At 30.5% G+C, this 14,589-nt stretch overlaps 1 protein-coding gene across 1 annotated transcript in view; it reads left to right on the top strand.

Annotated features, from left to right (window-relative positions):
* The window catches only part of LOC111627863 (AT-rich interactive domain-containing protein 4B-like), a 64,435-nt gene that overhangs the window by 20,078 nt on the left and 29,768 nt on the right, over window positions 1-14,589 (top strand). Inside the window, exons 5-6 of the mRNA XM_023371527.1 lie at window positions 765-989; window positions 3,326-3,405. Of these exons, the coding sequence (XP_023227295.1) occupies window positions 765-989; window positions 3,326-3,405 (305 nt within the window). The remainder of the gene's footprint in view (window positions 1-764; window positions 990-3,325; window positions 3,406-14,589) is intronic.

Genomic DNA, 14,589 nt, shown 5'->3' with positions numbered 1-14,589 from the left:
GTTTGTATTCCTTATTTGTGATTTAATTTGTACATAAAAATAAATGTCTTTTTCATAATAACAACTGTATGCCTGCTTTTGCACCCCCTGTATAATTATATAAAAGTTTGAAATAAATTTTAAATCATTGATGATGATTAGTGATATAATGGATTTAGTTGACATGATGCTGTATCTTTCATTACTAAAAAAAAAAAAAAAGCAAAGTATCACCATAATAACTAAGTGCTTTTGGGCTTTTTTTCACATAGTCCTTATCACTTGAAAATAATCTTTATGATTAGATTATATGTATGATGATGTATAATTTAACTTTTCATCAAAAAATATTATTTCATATAGTTTTATTGATTTTTTAACATTAATATATATATATAAATAAGATTTTATGAATAATTCTAATTATATTTAAATTTAAAATATATATGTTTTAATGGTAATATGAAAACAGATTTTAATATGGATATAATTTAAAAGTTTGAATCATAATAAAATCAAAACAAATCTAAATTAAAATATTATTAAATTTACTAATAATATATTGTATTTTTAATATCACATATTATATCATTTTAATATTAAATTAACAAATTAACTGTTTACATGATTCAAATTACATTTTAATAATATAATATATAAATTGATATATAATGTAATGAATTTAAAATAAGTAGTTAAACGTTATAAAGAAATATAAATCATCATAATCATATTCAGAAGTTATTTTTCTTCTGAGTTTTATTAACAAACATATTCTTAAACAGAGATGATGACAGTAGTGATGATGAATCTGCTCGACGACAGCAAAAAGTTGTTAGAAGAAAAGATCGTGAGTCCGATATTGGTAAAGTTATAATTTATGAAGTTGGAGATAAACGTAAAAAAGATAGTTGGCTTCCTTGTCTTGTTGTTTCACCTTCTTCACAAGAAAATATGAAAATTAGTCAGAAAGAAGATTATCTTATTCGTTCTTTTAAAGATGGAAAGTTGTAAGTCAAAATAAAGCTTAATTTATATTAATAAATTTACAGATGTCAAAAGAATATACAAAAAATAGGAATGTTTTATAAATGTGAATATATTATTAGATTTATTGTTTTGAAGCATTATTGGAAATTAATACTTCTTAACATGGTGATTTTGAATTGATTTTGATTAATTTCTGTTTTTTCAACTTTGATTAAAATGTAATCAAATGGGCAAAACTAAAAAAAATTATAATAATAATTACTAATTTCATTACAAAATCAACTATATAATACAAATGTACTTTTTATACATATATAGTAAATTATTTTAATGAAAAGTATATTATATACATTTATGTAAAAAGTGTATTTGTATTATATATTATGAAAAGGGATTAAAGGCTAATTGATAAAACAAAATCAAATGGCAAATTAATAGCGATTCTTGAAATGTATTAATTATAGTTATAAAAATTTCATGAATGCTATTCTATATGATATTTAATTATTTAGCAATAAATAGTTTAATCTTTCATATTGAATGCTAAAAATATACAAGATATGTATGAAAGTTATGCTGATATACATGTATATTTATAAATACTGTTGTAAAAGTTTTCTAATAGCTATATTAATCTGTTGGCATCTGTTGATTATCAGTCATGTGTGCTTGTGTATTGTTTCTGATGACTTATTTAGCTATAATAGAATTTGTTGTATTTTTATTTTAAAAACTGGAGAAGATTATAAAACTTAATTCTCATCATCTGTTTAATAGAAAATATATTTTTTTTTTGTTTAGAAGAAGACTTGTAAAATTATCAATTATATGATTAGCTTATGCAAATATTTAATTACAAATAAAATATCTTAATTTATTTAAAATTTTTTTACTAATGTATGAAATATTCAAAAAATGCTGGCAAGGGCTCTTGCTTAACTTTTCCAGCACTGATACAGGTTAGGAGAACCAGGAATTCCAATAATTTTCAATTATACCAGGATATAAAATTCAAATAATAATAATAAGCCCAAAAGCAGTAATTTTGTTGAATTATATTAAATATACTTTTTATATGGAGATTTTTAAGTTTAAAAAACATTAAGACACCTTAGCTCAAAGTTAAAATTGTATGTGGCACCATGTTTTTGGTTTTTTTAATAAAAAACAATTTTTATATTATTAATTATTGAAAAAAGGCTTAATTTTGAATGTAGAGATTAGTTTTTAAAAATATTGTAAATGCCAATAATGAGTAAAATTTTCATTAAGTTCAACTCCACATGGCCCTTCTATCTTCCACCTCTTGACCTTTAATAGCCAAAATTTAATAGCATCAATGTCCTGTATATATAAATAATTTTGCCAATATTTAAAATTTTTGATGTAGCCAGTCGTGAGATATAATGCAAAATAGACACTGACAACACATACTGAATTTTGTAAGGATTGTTTTTTACACTTTTTGCTCCTAGAGTGAAAAATTTGACCATTCATCATACTTTATGTTATATTCTATAAGAGCTGGGAAAGTAAAACCTAAAACATGAGTGTAAAGTTAAATATATTTTAGAAGAAATAAAATCATATTCTTAATTTTTGCTAAAGAGAAGACAAATTTTACTGACAAACACAACACTGATTGATCTGTTAGGAAAAGAAGTCAATATTAAACCAATGATGTTTTCATGAAAGATTTTTACAAATCTTCTAAACAGTTTTTTTTTTATTTTATTTTATAATCATTTTTACAGGTCACCTTATGTCTGTTTGAATTGGCATCTGTTAGGTGCTATTTTCTCAGCAGCTTGAACTACTTACAGTATGCAGTTTGCTAATGAATTTGTCTTAGGTCAATGTCCAAAGTATTCTTTGCAGTTACATTTTCTCTAAAACATTTATTAGCTGATAAGCTTACCTTAGACAACAATTCAGACAATTTCTGTTAAAGTTTCACTACATCAACTAATCTTAGGAAACCTTTTAAGCACTAAGTTCTTTCCTTAAAGTGTGCAGAATAACTAACAAGATCAAAAATGTTACTAACAATAGCTTATGCTACTGATAACTAAAATAGTTTTTGCTGGTAGCAGATAATTTTAGTTATGTATGAAACTGAAAAACATTTAACATAATTAAATAATAATGATTTTAAGCAATGACTTAAAAATACCAATGAATTGATTTGAATTATAAATATTGAGATGGTTTTATTACTAAACAAAAGTAATTTCTCTGTTTTTTTTTTTTTTAATTTTAATACTCAAAATAAATTTCTGAAAATCAATTAATTTTATCCAATATTTTGAAGTAGCTTTTCTTTATATTTCTCACTAGTGATTTAATTTTGTTTCAGTTATCAGGTGCCAAAAAAGGATGTCAAAGAATTTACTAAAGATACAGGTTCAAAAACAGAAAGCTCAAACTTAAAAACAGGTAATTAATATAAAAGAAATTATTGTGGTAAAAATGTAGAAAAATTAAAGAAAAAAAAAACAAAAATAAATATATAAAATTATTTCAAACAAATGCTTTAAATAATTTCTATTGAGATTTTAATAAAAAATGATTTTGCAGAATAAAAAAGAATACACAGTTTTGTTTTAAGAAAGTTAAATATGGTAATACAGGGGACTCTTATTGTAATATTGAAATTTTCAAATCGTTCTAAAATTTCTGTAATGAATAATTTAGCTTATTCTTTATAGAATTATAATTAAAAATTTAATTAGTCTCAAAACATTGTTTAAATTAAGTTTTGCATACACACCTTAGCAAATAATTTGAATTTATATCATTTAAAGTTAAGATAACATAAATATAATAGATCATTTTTCTGATACTTGCTATTTATTAATTATTTAAAATAAAGGTAATATAATTAGAAAACAAAAACTCTAATAATATTTATATTTCCAGAATAAATGTAGCATATTTATTATTAATTAAATTATAGCATATATATATGCTATAATTTAATATATGCTGTACATATATATATGCATGCATAATTTATACAGTATATTAATATATATACAGGGTCTGTACAGACCTGGAAACTTAGGGAATGGCATCAAATGTCAAGGAATTCACAAATATACATACATACATATGTGGTATGGTCCAAAAGTTTGGGGACTGCAGTAATGTATGACAACAAAAGCATGTATTTGAAGTTACAGCATATGAAATTGATTCTATCAAACCTTTCCTACGTGTTCAGGTTGGTTTCGCCCATGTCATGTGATTAAACCACGAGTGCTGTTATTTTCTTTCAGAGATAGTTACCTTTGTTTTGCGACGTAATAAAAATGGAGTTTCCAGAACAGCACTACAACATTAAATTTTGTCAGTGTTTAGGTAAAACACCTATGGAGACTTTAAAATTGCTAAGAAAGGTGTGCGGTGATTTTACCATGGCGAAATCAAAGGTGTACAAATGGCATCGGCTTTTAAAGAGGGCCGAGAATCCATCACAGACGATGAATGCTCTGGCCGACCTTCGACTTCACAGAATGAGGAAAATGTTGAGTTGGTCTCTCAGTGTGTTTGCAAAGATTGTTGCCAAACTCTTGAAAAAATCGCTGCAGCTACTCACTTATCAAAGACTAGTTGCCAGTGTATTTTAACAGAAGATCTTAACATGCACCGAGCAAAGGAAAAGTCATGATGGAGGTGTTTTTTGATTCTCAAGGAATTGTTTATTCAGAATTTATTCCTGAAGGCAGAACAGTAAACAAGGAGCATTATCTAGACATTTTATGTCGTTTGAGGGAATCCATTCATCGTAAATGGCCACAGATCTGGCAAAGTGGAGACTGGTACCTTCTGCATGACATTGCACTTGCACATCAGTTCCAAATGGTCGCACAGTTTCTCACCAAAACTCAAATTAATGTGCTTCCACACTCCGCCTATTCACCGGACTTAGCCCCGTGTGATTTTTATTTGTTTCCACCAATGAAAAAGCATTTGCAGGGATGCCGTTTTGTGTCATCAGATGAGGTGAGAGCATCATCACAGGAGGCCTTACGGGAGGTTTAAAAAAAAATGGCTTCCAGCAGTGCTTCCAGAAGTTATATGAGCACTGGCAAAAGTGTATTATTGCCCAAGGTGATTACTTTAAAGGTGGTTATGCATAAGCAATATAAACTTTTTAAGGTAAGGAATTGTAAGCCAAGTCCCCAAACTTTTGGATTGTACTANTTTTAATAATAATACAACACGTTTTCTTTTCGATGACATATCGGTAATATTAAAAGTAAATACTGTATTTAAATCGTGATCAAATTTTCAAGAAACAAACGTTCGTATTGAATTTGGACTACTACTGACCAACGCTAACAGACTACCTATTGTTTAAAAGGCTCTCTGGTGGCGCAAGAAGACGGATTTTATAAAATAAAAAGCAGTTGAAACTGCAGTTTTATGAATAAAATTTGACAAACTATTTATCGTTTTATGACGAATAAAATTTTTTCGTCGCGTTCACGGCTTTTAAGTAATGCATAAACCTTCGAGGCGCGAGGCCCTTCGGACCGCAAGACATAGGCGGTGGCCCACATCGCCCATGCCATACGCCGCCCTTGGTCATAGAAATGAAATTTTAATATAAATTATTTATAAATACGTATGTCAAGTTGTATTTTTATTACTACGTAAAATATATTTATAAGAGTTTACGACCACTGTGCTGGGTGAGACGTTGTTGAAACAAAAAAAGTTATGCATTTCATCACGTACATAAACAGTGTCGTAATTTGCCAAGTGCAAATCAGCAAATTTGTAAAATTTTTGTTTATTTTGAACAATCCGGATAATCGAAAATCCGGATAATGGAGGTCCGGATAATGGAGGTTCTACTGTATTTAGATTAAATAGAATATTGTTATATGAAATTATATGGTCATAAAATCAAAATACTTTTATTAAATAAATTGAAATGAATTTGTATTCAATACTAGAAATAATTCTACCACTGTGTTATATAATATTTATCATATGGCCTACCATAAATCCATTAAATGCCTTGGAGTCATACAAGTCTTTCAAGAATATATATTGATACAGAATACAGAAACGATCAAAAATTTCTATTGTAAATTAATTATTATCGTTATAATAATGTTGTTAACTGGAGTAATTTTGCAAATAATATTCGTAAAATTTTTTGAAAAATCTCTAATGATGTATCTAATATACAGTATATTAATATACAGTAATGAGAAAGTTGTAATTAGCATTAATATGAATCTTTGAAAAGCATAGAAAGGTGGAAAATTTCACGTACAATAATTTAATATATGCTGTACATATATATATGCATGCATAATTTATACAGTATATTAATATATATACAGGGTCTGTACAGACCTGGAAACTTAGGGAATGGCATCAAATGTCAAGGAATTCACAAATATACATACATACATATGTGGTATGGTCCAAAAGTTTGGGGACTGCAGTAATGTATGACAACAAAAGCATGTATTTGAAGTTACAGCATATGAAATTGATTCTATCAAACCTTTCCTACGTGTTCAGGTTGGTTTCGCCCATGTCATGTGATTAAACCACGAGTGCTGTTATTTTCTTTCAGAGATAGTTACCTTTGTTTTGCGACGTAATAAAAATGGAGTTTCCAGAACAGCACTACAACATTAAATTTTGTCAGTGTTTAGGTAAAACACCTATGGAGACTTTAAAATTGCTAAGAAAGGTGTGCGGTGATTTTACCATGGCGAAATCAAAGGTGTACAAATGGCATCGGCTTTTAAAGAGGGCCGAGAATCCATCACAGACGATGAATGCTCTGGCCGACCTTCGACTTCACAGAATGAGGAAAATGTTGAGTTGGTCTCTCAGTGTGTTTGCAAAGATTGTTGCCAAACTCTTGAAAAAATCGCTGCAGCTACTCACTTATCAAAGACTAGTTGCCAGTGTATTTTAACAGAAGATCTTAACATGCACCGAGCAAAGGAAAAGTCATGATGGAGGTGTTTTTTGATTCTCAAGGAATTGTTTATTCAGAATTTATTCCTGAAGGCAGAACAGTAAACAAGGAGCATTATCTAGACATTTTATGTCGTTTGAGGGAATCCATTCATCGTAAATGGCCACAGATCTGGCAAAGTGGAGACTGGTACCTTCTGCATGACATTGCACTTGCACATCAGTTCCAAATTGTCGCACAGTTTCTCACCAAAACTCAAATTAATGTGCTTCCACACTCCGCCTATTCACCGGACTTAGCCCCGTGTGATTTTTATTTGTTTCCACCAATGAAAAAGCATTTGCAGGGATGCCGTTTTGTGTCATCAGATGAGGTGAGAGCATCATCACAGGAGGCCTTACGGGAGGTTTCAAAAAAAATGGCTTCCAGCAGTGCTTCCAGAAGTTATATGAGCACTGGCAAAAGTGTATTATTGCCCAAGGTGATTACTTTAAAGGTGGTTATGCATAAGCAATATAAACTTTTTAAGGTAAGGAATTGTAAGCCAAGTCCCCAAACTTTTGGATTGTACTACGTATATACATACATACTAGAAAGATTTCAGCCTTACATGAGGTGTTTAGCTGGTGGAAAAGAGGATAAGGGAAAGGGGGAAGAAGGAGGGGAGATAGATTGTAGAGAAAGGCAGGATCCCTCTGAACAGCGTACATAAAGCTACAGTACCCTCTATGTTTGATGTTGGTGTGCAGTTTTTAGGCTGCAAAGTCGTAATCCCCGAAGGGTCTAAAAGAAAACCTGAGTGTAGAGAACACCAATCATTCAATGCTGCCACGAATAGCTAAGTGTAGAAGTTAGTGCCAAGTGGCTGTTAGTAGAAAGACTTATATCTACTTAATAGTAATGAAACTGAATGTGAGTATAAATCTTAATATTACCTAACAGCTAGACAGACAGTGCAAAAAACAAACAAACACAACAACAAATTAGATGAGACAAACGGACCAAGAAAAGACAAACAAGCGAGACCCCAAATTTTTTATTTTTTTTATTTTTATTATTACAGTAGAGCATCGATTATCCAAATGTTGATCACCCGAAACTTCGGTTAACCAAAAGCGTTCCATTCGGACTGTGTTGTGCTGAATTGAACGTTTTTGATACTAGATTAACTCCTAAAGTATAATTATTTTTGTTTTTATATTTTTCAATATATTTATTTTGTTTGTACAAAATAAAGAAATAATTTTTAACAATACAATAGCTACGATTATTATTATAAAAATTTTCATTAGGCTTAACATTGACAAAAATTCAACGCAAAGCGACATGCAACAGAGAAAAATTTAAACATGGGATATATTAATATACTATTATTGGGATATACTAATATACTGTAGTAATAATGTATTTTTTCATACATAATCGGTTATTCGAAAAATTGATTTTCCGAACAACCCCAGTCCCCAATTGATTCAGATAATCGACGCTTACTGTATTATTATTTATTTAATTTTTTTTAAACATTAACTTAGTAATTCACAAATATATCAGAATCTGTCTGTTGTTTTCTCTCCTTTTTGACCTGAATACATCTTTAAGTTTGGTTTGGTATAGGGAGTTTACAAAAACTGGAGAGACCAAAGAATGGCAAGATTTGTTGTGCTTATATCTTGTAAACTATAAGTGATGATCTAACAATTAAAATTTTGTTGTTGGATAGAGGGTTTATCTTCATATTTAAAATGGTGGGTAGTGGGAGTGTGCAGCTGTGAGGGGGTTTATGGTTGCGCAAGAACACTAAAAATGGTGACACAGTGTTTGGGCAGTGTATACTTTGGGTCGCAAAGAGATAGGACATTGAAATTGGTGTTGATTTGTACAGAATGATAGGATCCATAGTATTATCTAGCAGTAATAACCAATAAAATAGAATTTGTAAAGTTATAAGTTGAAAAGTGTATGTGTTGAAGAAAATTTTCATAATGTCAAAGAAATTGCAAAGGAAATATGAACAGAAATGTAAAAAACATATATCACTTGAAAAACAAATTTAAAAGGGATCAGGAAAGCCCAAAATGACTAATGCCGAACTAATGCAGATTGTATAGAAAGATAAGAAAACTGAGCATGACAACTGACAGGAATACATTGAGTGCACCACCTTCTGAACTGAAAGATATTGAATTGGAATGTGATAACCACCAATACTTTATTTGTTTACATCTTATCCTTTCTCTAATAACACAAAGACAGATTTATTCCTTAAAACTATTGTGATTTTGTCCCTGTACACAACCCTCCCATTTTTTTGACCTGCGTGACATCTGGTTAATCCCTTGTAGTCAATTGATGCCATGGGAAAAGGAAAAGAACTGTTAGTCAGGTTAATGATACTGTGTACAGGGCATTTTGGACTGCATGGAGGACTTCACACAATTTATGTATTTTTATTCATTGTATTCTTTGCTGCTGGCCACATACAGTATATGAACATAGTAAACCTGTCAATTCTGATGGATTGATGATCTGTGATATGTCTTCTCTCTAACTGCAAATTTTCATCTTCAGATGGCTTGTGGAATTTCAAAAGTCCACATTTTTTGGAAGTATAACAAAATATTGCCACAGAGTTAAAATTGGGTTTTCAAAAACTCCATACACAAAGATCTGCTTTCTTGCCAAAACTCCACTGCTTCCATTATAAGTTTTGGGGCGAGATGGGAAGAAATGTAATGACCTTGAATGGAATCATGCTGGACCAAAAATAGTACATGATAAACAAGTTCTCCCTCTCACAGAGTGCACAGTTTCTGTTTGAATTATTTTGAATTTCCTACTTCCTCGCTTTAAGAAAATTTTATTTTATAATGCAATGCAAGTCTTTTTTTTATTTAAATAAAATTTACAAATGAATTTAAATAAAGTCATGAAATTTTTTATATGGTGTAGAAATGATGTAGCTAATTATGTAATTGATTTTATGCAAAGTCTTTTGTTTTTTGTAAGAAGTGAATAAAGTGATTCTATGTCACGACTTGGTGCATTTATAGACACTTGGCAAATAATTCCATCACCTCTGCTGGTGTCTGCTCCGCCATGGTGCTTACTTTAGGTCTCTGGGATGTATTTGCCGTTTCCCTTTTTTTCCCTTTGTATGATATTGTTTTAGTTATTTGTCGAAACCGTGTCTTGTTTCTTCTGATTCTATGTCACGNATATATTATAATATACCACAATAACTGTCGTAACTAGGCTGGTGCAGCAGGTGCACAAGCACAGGAGCTAAGGAGCCCTAAATTGGATATAAAAAGATTATCAATAGTATAATTTATTTTTGAATTTAAAATTTTACTGCCAGGGGGATGATTCCATAACATTTTGGTTAAATAAGCAATCATTTCTACCATATTTTATATATATATATATTCTCCTCTCAAATAGGGGCAAATAAAATCTTGCACATGACACATGAAAAGCTAGTTATGGCACTGATTACAATATAAGAAAATGAAAGAATGCTATAACATATAAGTGAGATTTTGAGAGTAAATCTATGACAGATTTCAGCATTCTGAAAAAGGAAGTAAAATGTTTGTCAGAAATGTAAAAATTATATTCATCAAAAGAATAATAATAAATAGACTCAGGTTATTAATAGATAATATGAAGATGAGAAAAGAAAAAATAAAAATAGTTAGAAAAGATAATAAAGAAATGGAAAGTGAAATAAGATAAGAGAAAGAAATTCCAATATAATATAATTAGTGCTAAAAAATGAGATAAAAGAAGTTGAAAATGAATGAGAAAGATAAAGGAATGGCATAATCAATGTAACAGAAATAACATATGATAGAACTAGTAGATGTATGAGAAAGAGAATACTTTTTGATGGAATGAGAAAATATTAAAATAAAGAGTAATGTCTTTAGAAAGTGATTTGGTCATAGAATAGAATATTATTTGACCAAATGAAAAGAAGCAGAGAATATAATTTGTGAAGAGATAAGAAAGTGATGTAAAAAGTGATCACATATTTTAAGAAAACAGTGTATTTTATATACTTAAAATTTAAATTCATTAAATGTTTACACATTTCTAACAAAGAAATATATAGTTAAGATAAGAAAAACTTTAATTAAATGCATTATATATAAAAAACATCATATTACTATATTGTATTGTAATTATTAGGTTGTTCGGAAAGTAATTTCGTTTTTTTTACCACTAGACGGATTAGTCGTATTTTTCCTGCCATTTTCATTCTAAACCATATTATCATTATATATTTTGACAGCTAGCATTTTAAGGCTTATTTGTAAAACATTTTGTTTGATTTTGTGCAATTTTTACAAAATTTTGTTCTGACAATTTCAATATTGAAGATGCACCACGTTCTGGATGGCCAGTTGAAGCCAATGAAAACAAAATAAAGGTACTGATTGAAACAAACTGCCAAATAACAACACATGAAATCACTAAGAGATTAAATTTGTCAAATTGAACTGTTTATAATTACTTGAAACAAATTGATTTCATTTCAAAGCTCAAATATATGGGTTCCACGTGTTCTTAAAGAGAGATGCTCTCTTTGGTGGGATTTTAAGAAAATTTTTTTTTGGAGCTTTTACTAGACAATTTAACAATTGATTCGAAAGTGTACTGGCATCGAGTAAACAAATTGAGAATATCATCAAACAGAAAAGGAGGCCAGAATTGATCAACAAAACAGGTGTAGTGTTTTACCACGATAGTGTCAAATTTCACACAAGTTTGGTAATTTTTCAGAAACTGTTATAACTTAGATGGGATGTGCTATCACACCAACCATATTTGCCAGATCAAGCACACTCGTATTATTACTTGTTCCAGTCTATACAAATTTTTTTTAACTGTAATACATTTACTTGAAATGACAATGTCAAAAATCAATTGGATCAGTTTTTTGTAAGCAACGATCAAAACTTTTATGAATATGAAATCATGCTACTACCAGAAACAATGACAACAGGNACACGCAATGGAGAAAAATTTAAACATGGGATATATTAATATACTATTATTGGGATATACTAATATACTGTAGTAATAATGTATTTTTTCATACATAATCGGTTATTCGAAAAATTGATTTTCCGAACAACCCCAGTCCCCAATTGATTCAGATAATCGACGCTTACTGTATTATTATTTATTTAATTTTTTTTAAACATTAACTTAGTAATTCACAAATATATCAGAATCTGTCTGTTGTTTTCTCTCCTTTTTGACCTGAATACATCTTTAAGTTTGGTTTGGTATAGGGAGTTTACAAAAACTGGAGAGACCAAAGAATGGCAAGATTTGTTGTGCTTATATCTTGTAAACTATAAGTGATGATCTAACAATTAAAATTTTGTTGTTGGATAGAGGGTTTATCTTCATATTTAAAATGGTGGGTAGTGGGAGTGTGCAGCTGTGAGGGGGTTTATGGTTGCGCAAGAACACTAAAAATGGTGACACAGTGTTTGGGCAGTGTATACTTTGGGTCGCAAAGAGATAGGACATTGAAATTGGTGTTGATTTGTACAGAATGATAGGATCCATAGTATTATCTAGCAGTAATAACCAATAAAATAGAATTTGTAAAGTTATAAGTTGAAAAGTGTATGTGTTGAAGAAAATTTTCATAATGTCAAAGAAATTGCAAAGGAAATATGAACAGAAATGTAAAAAACATATATCACTTGAAAAACAAATTTAAAAGGGATCAGGAAAGCCCAAAATGACTAATGCCGAACTAATGCAGATTGTATAGAAAGATAAGAAAACTGAGCATGACAACTGACAGGAATACATTGAGTGCACCACCTTCTGAACTGAAAGATATTGAATTGGAATGTGATAACCACCAATACTTTATTTGTTTACATCTTATCCTTTCTCTAATAACACAAAGACAGATTTATTCCTTAAAACTATTGTGATTTTGTCCCTGTACACAACCCTCCCATTTTTTTGACCTGCGTGACATCTGGTTAATCCCTTGTAGTCAATTGATGCCATGGGAAAAGGAAAAGAACTGTTAGTCAGGTTAATGATACTGTGTACAGGGCATTTTGGACTGCATGGAGGACTTCACACAATTTATGTATTTTTATTCATTGTATTCTTTGCTGCTGGCCACATACAGTATATGAAGATAGTAAACCTGTCAATTCTGATGGATTGATGATCTGTGATATGTCTTCTCTCTAACTGCAAATTTTCATCTTCAGATGGCTTGTGGAATTTCAAAAGTCCACATTTTTTGGAAGTATAACAAAATATTGCCACAGAGTTAAAATTGGGTTTTCAAAAACTCCATACACAAAGATCTGCTTTCTTGCCAAAACTCCACTGCTTCCATTATAAGTTTTGGGGCGAGATGGGAAGAAATGTAATGACCTTGAATGGAATCATGCTGGACCAAAAATAGTACATGATAAACAAGTTCTCCCTCTCACAGAGTGCACAGTTTCTGTTTGAATTATTTTGAATTTCCTACTTCCTCGCTTTAAGAAAATTTTATTTTATAATGCAATGCAAGTCTTTTTTTTATTTAAATAAAATTTACAAATGAATTTAAATAAAGTCATGAAATTTTTTATATGGTGTAGAAATGATGTAGCTAATTATGTAATTGATTTTATGCAAAGTCTTTTGTTTTTTGTAAGAAGTGAATAAAGTGATTCTATGTCACGACTTGGTGCATTTATAGACACTTGGCAAATAATTCCATCACCTCTGCTGGTGTCTGCTCCGCCATGGTGCTTACTTTAGGTCTCTGGGATGTATTTGCCGTTTCCCTTTTTTTCCCTTTGTATGATATTGTTTTAGTTATTTGTCGAAACCGTGTCTTGTTTCTTCTGATTCTATGTCACGACTTGGTGCATTTATAGACACTTGGCAAATAATTCCATCACCTCTGCTGGTGTCTGCTCCGCCATGGTGCTTACTTTAGGTCTCTGGGATGTATTTGCCGTTTCCCTTTTTTTCCCTTTGTATGATATTGTTTTAGTTATTTGTCGAAACCGTGTCTTGTTTCTTCTGATTCTATGTCACGACTTGGTGCATTTATAGACACTTGGCAAATAATTCCATCACCTCTGCTGGTGTCTGCTCCGCCATGGTGCTTACTTTAGGTCTCTGGGATGTATTTGCCGTTTCCCTTTTTTTCCCTTTGTATGATATTGTTTTAGTTATTTGTCGAAACCGTGTCTTGTTTCTTCTGATTCTATGTCACGACTTGGTGCATTTATAGACACTTGGCAAATAATTCCATCACCTCTGCTGGTGTCTGCTCCGCCATGGTGCTTACTTTAGGTCTCTGGGATGTATTTGCCGTTTCCCTTTTTTTCCCTTTGTATGATATTGTTTTAGTTATTTGTCGAAACCGTGTCTTGTTTCTTCTGATTCTATGTCACGACTTGGTGCATTTATAGACACTTGGCAAATAATTCCATCACCTCTGCTGGTGTCTGCTCCGCCATGGTGCTTACTTTAGGTCTCTGGGATGTATTTGCCGTTTCCCTTTTTTTCCCTTTGTATGATATTGTTTTAGTTATTTGTCGAAACCGTGTCTTGTTTCTTCTGATTCTATGTCACGACTTGGTGCATTTATAGACACTTGGCAAATAATTCCATCACCT

Source organism: Centruroides sculpturatus, unplaced genomic scaffold, assembly GCF_000671375.1.
Source record: "Centruroides sculpturatus isolate CEXI.00-Female unplaced genomic scaffold, Cexi_2.0 scaffold475, whole genome shotgun sequence".
NCBI classification, from domain to species: Eukaryota; Metazoa; Arthropoda; class Arachnida; order Scorpiones; family Buthidae; genus Centruroides; species Centruroides sculpturatus.
This window is presented reverse-complemented; position numbering and strand designations above follow the sequence as displayed.